At 42.4% G+C, this 6,454-nt stretch overlaps 1 protein-coding gene across 1 annotated transcript; it reads left to right on the top strand.

Annotated features, from left to right (window-relative positions):
* Window positions 1-3,736: 3,736 nt before the first annotated feature.
* Window positions 3,737-6,087, top strand: tmem81 (transmembrane protein 81). The gene is made up of 5 exons (XM_069659663.1): window positions 3,737-3,970; window positions 4,050-4,195; window positions 4,940-5,055; window positions 5,297-5,490; window positions 5,986-6,087. Exons 1-5 carry the CDS (start codon window positions 3,737-3,739, stop codon window positions 6,085-6,087), a joined length of 792 nt encoding a protein of 263 aa, XP_069515764.1.
* Window positions 6,088-6,454: the final 367 nt, after the last annotated feature.

The raw sequence follows: 6,454 nt of genomic DNA, 5'->3' as shown, positions 1-6,454 counted from the left end.
CGCTCTCCTCTGTCAGACAACGACGTCTGCCAGCGGCTCAAAGTTCAGACCGCATGTTCAGGAAATGTCATTTATGAGGTGAAGCTGTTTTTCTGTAACTAAACAATAACTTTCTTGGAGCTTGCTTTACCTGAGGGTTCCTCTGCAGCTTTTCACCCTAACCATGTCAGCCACCTTTTAGTCTCTAACTCTTAACTTAAAGTATGAACTTCCTGGCGTCCAAACCTGAAATGATCATAAAATAACCCTGCTTCTCTGCTCTGTGCCAGCTCTACATCATAACCCTGTACACAGTGCTGACTGTCCGTGTCTCGTGCAGATTGAACCTCTGATACGCTGGTTTTGCTTTCTGGAAGGAAGTTGCGAAATGCCATAAATAGTCAGAAACCGCACATTCATGCAGCAGGGAACTAAAATGAATCCACGCACACACATTTCTTCTTCCCATTGAGCCACATTGTTTGCCACATTGCACGACTGGAAGCTACAGACTTTTTGAAGTTACACTCATTGGCCATTTTGGCTTTCTTTCTTCTAAGCCTCCTCCCTCATTAGCTCGCAGGGATCGTGTTTTACTTTGGTAAACAACAGCACAAACCAGTTTATGTCACCATGGATGAAATCATTTACGAGTAGGGGATTGTGGGTAAAGTGAGGTCACTCCTCCTCTGAACACAACTTTGTACTTTTAACTAATTTGAAATACCAGACATGAATAATATAATCGTTCACATGCATGGATTTAACTATCATCAACTAACTTTAGTCTGGCTTTGGTATTTGCTGGTCGCACACACAGTTGTTGAGAAAGCCGCCAGAGCTGCAGCGTCATCGGTTTTCCTGATGATCGCACGGTTAGAATTTGTGACGCACGTTTTAGCAGCTGGGGGTTCTTTGTCATTGTTTCCAATGAGAGGCTTTTTGCACGCTGCTTTTGCGTCGCAGAGCTCCTCGAGTTTTTGAGGGAAAGCTCCGAGCGCCTCGAGTTGAAAAAACTTCAGCTCAAAGCAGAAAAGTGCTCGACGTCATTGGCATTTTTTCTGATTGTCCAATCAGATGACAGGAGAGGCAGTCAGTCAGTTTACAATATAACAGTTAGGTTAATGACAGCTGATGATTTGGTGGTTGCCTTAACAACAGTAGAAAAAAAAGGCGCAGCGAGCTGCTCTTGTTTTTTACCATCGGCTTTAACAAAAAAGGAAGTGGGTTGCAGGCTGTAAAACGTGCTCTACCTTATGCACTAGCTTGGTTTGCAAGGCCACGTATCCCAGCATGCTTTGCTTTGCTTGGCAAAAACCCGAAATGAGAGCAAATTTTCTTTCTACCTAGTTTTCTTTGCAGCTGGTCTTCACCGTCAGAATGAAAAGTGTTTTTTGTTCTCAAACACTTGTGGTCTGATTTTGATGATTGTTCAGATCGATGCGTTTCAATGCTGTGATCCTCAGAACGCCATCGCTCCCACAAGAGGTTCTGCTGCAGATGTTTGCAGCTGAAATGCACCACGAACTGCAAATCTGTGTTCAATTATCCCTTGATGCACTTTGGATTTTAAAAAACTGTGGCATCTTCTAATATGGATGTAATTAGTGAGCAGACCTGCCACTCCTTCTCCGCCTCTTCTCCATCACATCTTTTCTTCCTCTGCACCTTTGTCCTCTTCACTCCCTCTCCTCCTCCATCCCATCCTTCCTACCCATCCCAGCATCTCTGTCTTCTTTTTCATTGTCTTTCTTGTCACACACACACTGAGGCCTGTTATACAGACCACATTCTCTGTTTCACCGCTCTGCCAACTAGGCCACTGATGCTGGCTACCACACACGTTGGTGCTGACTCATATTTGTGACTCTCTTTTTGTGCGTTATTCCTGTTTTTGTGTTTTCGTGTCTTGGTTCTTCTCCCAGGAGTGTCAGGACCACTCAGGGTTTAAGAATAGCTCCTCTTGACAAACCTAACTCGTCGCTAATGTGCCGACTACGCCATCATCTTTTTTAGGGCCTTGAAAGTGGGTCCTTCAGCGGTCCAGGGGGCCAGTTTAACAAACCATAAACAACGAAGCTAATGTTGTAACAGGAGAAAAAACAAGGCACTCTTCTGGAGTCAGCTGTTTAATGGTGCAAATACTAAAAATATATGTTTAAAAAACAAGCTGAGTAACAGTCCATGCACAGCAGCAGAAATAACGTGTCTTATGGTGCATTCAGGTGAAACAGTCGTAGTGTTTCAGCCCTTTTTGCACACAAATAATGGGTTGTGTTTAATTTGTCATTTTGTTTTTTGCTTTTAGAGATTCACTTATAATTTCTGACACATGCTTTCATTAACTACACATTTTCCTGTTGTCACAGCCAGGCTCAAAGAAGGAGGAAGAACAGATGTGAGGCAGCACAAGTGGAGGTTAAAAAAAAATGGACTAAAGGGGTAAATCAGCAAAACCCAACCAGCATCGATCGTCTGTCTGTGCTGTTGATGAATTAATAGATTACAACTCTAAGTCAAATTAAAATACTCCTTAATGAATAATTTAAACATTCAGCTGAAGGCTGCAGCCTGATTACAGCACTGAATGTTGTGCAGGTTTCTGTGGCGCCTCTCTGGTTTCTGTCTGACACCTGGTGGCCTCATTATGAACTGCAGCTTAATTTAAATGCAACAGGTTGGTTTTTACTTTCCCGTGTACCTGCAGAGGAAATGTTGGAACCACAAAATGACTTTTACGCCTGTAAAAACAAACGTGTTCTTTTTCTACCTTAAATGGAAACGTCTGGATTTTTAACTGTAAGTTTAATGTAAATTCAAATACGATTTTTCTGCAATAACTCTTCCTTGTTCTGTCTAAATATGAAAATGTGTACAAAGTCTTTAGTTATTTTAAATGTAATTATAATCAGTAGTAGCAGTTTATTTTTTATTGTTTATACTTTTCATCTGTTGCTTGATTACTCTTTCCTTTATTCTAAGAGGTTATCTTAAGTTAAAAACCTTCTCTGTGATATTTGAGCGACACCTGGTGGTCATGTTACAAACTGCAACAAAAGTGAGAGTTTAAGACTTTGGTTTTTATTTTTTATATTAATCTTTTACGTGAGTTCTTTGTTTTAATGCAACTTAAATTAATCCTTAAACTTTCTGAAAACATTATTAAAACATACATTTATTTATTTATTTTTTTCCAGGATATTAACAACAAGAAAATGTAGACTAAAGAAGAAAGCAGTAACACCATACAGAGTGCAGCGTGTTGGCTCTTTGCAACACCAGCGAACAAGCTTCACTTGTTAACAACAGGTTATCAATCACAGCTATTGAACAGTTTTATTTATATTAATAGTAAATATAAAATGTAATTTGTACATATTTTTAAATCTCTTTTTTCGGACCCAGAGAGAAGAAGAACCTGCGCCTGGAACTCTGGTCGTCACAACACTTTCAATTTAAAACACGATCGATAATCAAACCCAGTCAGATGCAGCAGCCTGGAGTCATCTTTTAACTCTTTAGTTTGTATTTAATTTACATTTTACAGAGTTTAATAAGAAAGTGAGTTTATTTGGACTTTTCCAGCAGCTTCAACTGGACCTTAACACAGAGGACGCAAAATATCACACAAGGTAAAATCTTATTTCTTCCCACATTACAGGAAGTAATGATAATTATTCATCATAATATTTCAAAATAAACGGTTCACATCGTCTAAAACGTTTTATTTCCTGCAGTTTTACCATCAAACATCAGAATGCAACATGTGACTGTGAGGCTTCACCTCCTCCTCTTCCTCCTCTTCCTCCTCCTCCATCCTCTGACCTCGTTTGACCTGGAGGAGGTGGAAGAGGTGCCGGTGGAGGTGATTGTTGACAGCTCCCCCTGCAGCGCCACCTGTGGGCTGGGTGTGAAAACTCAAACTTTGTGTTTACTGAGGGACGGAAAGACAGCGATGGAAGAGGGTGTGAGCCGTGAAGATGGAGCAGAGGTATCAAACAGACGACGTAAAGTCTCAGTCGTTTGGTTTTAGATGTTTATTAAGAGTAATTATCGTCATTTAATCGCAGGTGTCGGAGGAGTGTCGTGTCCGTAAGGTGAGGTGTCAGGAGTCGTGGCAGTGTGGACTCAGGACGATGACGGTGACTTCAGGACAGAGGGTGGAGGTCGACTGTGTGGGAGACGTCATGGAGGCGATGGGGAGGTTCTCCTGGAGGTGAGGATGGAGGAGAGGAAGGATATAGGAAGGACTCGTGTTGTCTCACCCAGCAAAGCTAGATACACATAACAGAATAAGATTTAAAGTTTCAGGTTGATTTTTATTGCTGTGTGGCCAAATTTCAAGTTAGAGTATATTTAATAACTAGCTCATTTTAGACAACCGCTAACTCAGAAAGAAGGATCAAAATTAGGGCCTGTTTCTTTCTTAGCTGTTTCTCAATTCGGGAGCTGAGTCCTTTGAAGGACGAGGTCTACGAAGGATGAGCCATTTGTAGCCTGTGTAGACGCGCAGGCCGAACTGAAATGAGACCGCCTGGTCTGCGCTGGACTTCCTGTTTGCGCCACAAGCTATTCCCGCCCTTACCCTTCACGTCACCAAACGTGACGATGCACCCGATGGTTCTTTCCTGACCCGGGAGAAGTGGGATGCATTTGTTGGCCCCAGTGGAACCTTCGAAATGGGACAGCCTAGACGTGATCGGCCTTCAACTACGCCTCGAAGGATGCAGCCCCCTGGATTGGGACAAAACTGATAACGCTGGTGCCGGAAGAACTACAGACACATAGAGACCATCAGCAACAACTGTTGACATTTTTCGCTCTATATATCTAATGCTAAGAGGTTAGGATGAGATGTGAAAATCCTGGGAATTTCCCTTTGATTTCTTCCAGAGGTGTAATTGCAGCAGACCTCTGACAGAGGGCAGTGTTCAGCGTGATGTTTCCTCTCTTGTCTCAGGGTGTCGTGGCGTTACGCTCGAGGAATAATCAGCTCTGACGACTCCCTGTTTGCTCGCTGGGACGCTCCTCTGCTGGATCGAGTGATTCTGGATCCTGTCAGGGAGGAGGACGCAGGTAAGCACACACGTCACTGCTTTTGACTTTGTTAAAGGGTACAACAGAGCCCGAACAGCAGGTCACGATAAAAATGACGTTTGTTTTTTTTTGGTGAACTATTCCTTTAAATTAATGTGTTTTAATGTAGACAGATTGAAACTTTCAAAATAAAAGCCTTGAAGCTGAATTTCAGGTCAAATCAAAGACATTTCTACACACAAAGCCACACACACACACAATTTCTCATATGTCATTTCAGGGACTTACCGCTGTGATGTGCAGGACGCCTCGTTCCGCAGGGTGAAGAGGGCTTACTGGGGGGTCCGGGTTCTGCCTGTCGGGGTTCTCGACCTTGACTACGAGAGCTCTCTGGCTCAGTGGGACTCAAGTGGAAACCAGCAGAACCCGACCGAGTCAGAGCAGCTGTACCCCGAGCCGGTCTTCATTTACATTGTATGCTTTGGTTTGTGAAGGGAGGGGTCTGGGGACACATTAATGAGTCTTCTTGTTAGAGTTTGTTTTCTTTTAATTACTTGCCAATATTTATGCTGCATTCATGTGGTCAAGGAATAATTGGAAAAATGAGTTCCCGACTGGAAAAAGCCCCCTCGATTCCAAACAAAACTTAGAAATGTAGAGAAAATGTTGGAATTTACGTAGTCGATGAAATTAAATGTTGTTAATTAAATTTTGCTCACAAGTACTGTATAATATGAGATTGTAACTGTTAGTTCATAACAATGAGACCTTGATTTGTTCCGAGTGATAAAACGCACAAAGTTTGAAGAACGACTTCCAAACTTTGGAACACCGAACATCCGAGGAGCAAGTGAATGCAGCGTTACATAGCCTAATTAAGCATAGCCACCATTATACATAACATTTACTAGATATAAAATCACAATGACCCTTTGATCAGCTGTGCATGTGTTGTGTCTGCACACGCAGGTGTTGATCAGTCTGTGCCTGGCAGGCGTCGGGGTTCAAGTCGTGCTGCTCGGCCTCCGACAGAGAGCGAAGAGCGCGGACAAGTTGACTGTTCTGGGATGAAAGGAGGACTGCACCATCAACAAAGAAGTAAAAAAAGTGACTTGGTTTTCTTTGTCGTACTAAGTCCTTTATTAAAGTGGCATTAACTGATATTTTTTTGTACAACAACATACCAAAGAACAATTGAAAAACAAAGGGACAATGTTGAAGGTGTCCCGCAGGGTCATAGTGAACCTACAGAGAATGATCAGCTCAGTCTGCAGCTCCTCCGGCCTTTACACGGCGAGACACTTAACTTATTCATCTGTGTGTCTGTGTATCAACTCATCATAGATTAGACTCGCATTAATGAACATCAGCAGGTAACATAAACAGACTCGATCAGTTAGTTTGTGTCATGGTGTGACTTCGGTGTTTTAAAGTTTGG

This window comes from Semicossyphus pulcher, unplaced genomic scaffold (genome assembly GCF_022749685.1).
Source record: "Semicossyphus pulcher isolate SPU_LCO1_2020_fin unplaced genomic scaffold, fSemPul1.0.p SCAF_13, whole genome shotgun sequence".
Lineage (NCBI taxonomy): Eukaryota > Metazoa > Chordata > Actinopteri > Labriformes > Labridae > Semicossyphus > Semicossyphus pulcher.
The sequence above is the reverse complement of the archived record's forward strand: the minus strand, read 5'-3'. Positions and strand labels throughout refer to the sequence as shown.

What these genes read in the sequence shown, in the direction of transcription:
- tmem81 (XM_069659663.1), top strand. Translation starts at nt 3,737, where the DNA reads ATGCAACATGTGACTGTGAGGCTTCACCTCCTCCTCTTCCTCCTCTTC. An exon ending in GCCGTGAAGATGGAGCAGAG is followed by an intron (nt 3,971 to 4,049) that starts GTATCAAACAGA and finishes ATTTAATCGCAG; the next exon opens with GTGTCGGAGGAGTGTCGTGT. An exon ending in ATGGGGAGGTTCTCCTGGAG is followed by an intron (nt 4,196 to 4,939) that starts GTGAGGATGGAG and finishes CTCTTGTCTCAG; the next exon opens with GGTGTCGTGGCGTTACGCTC.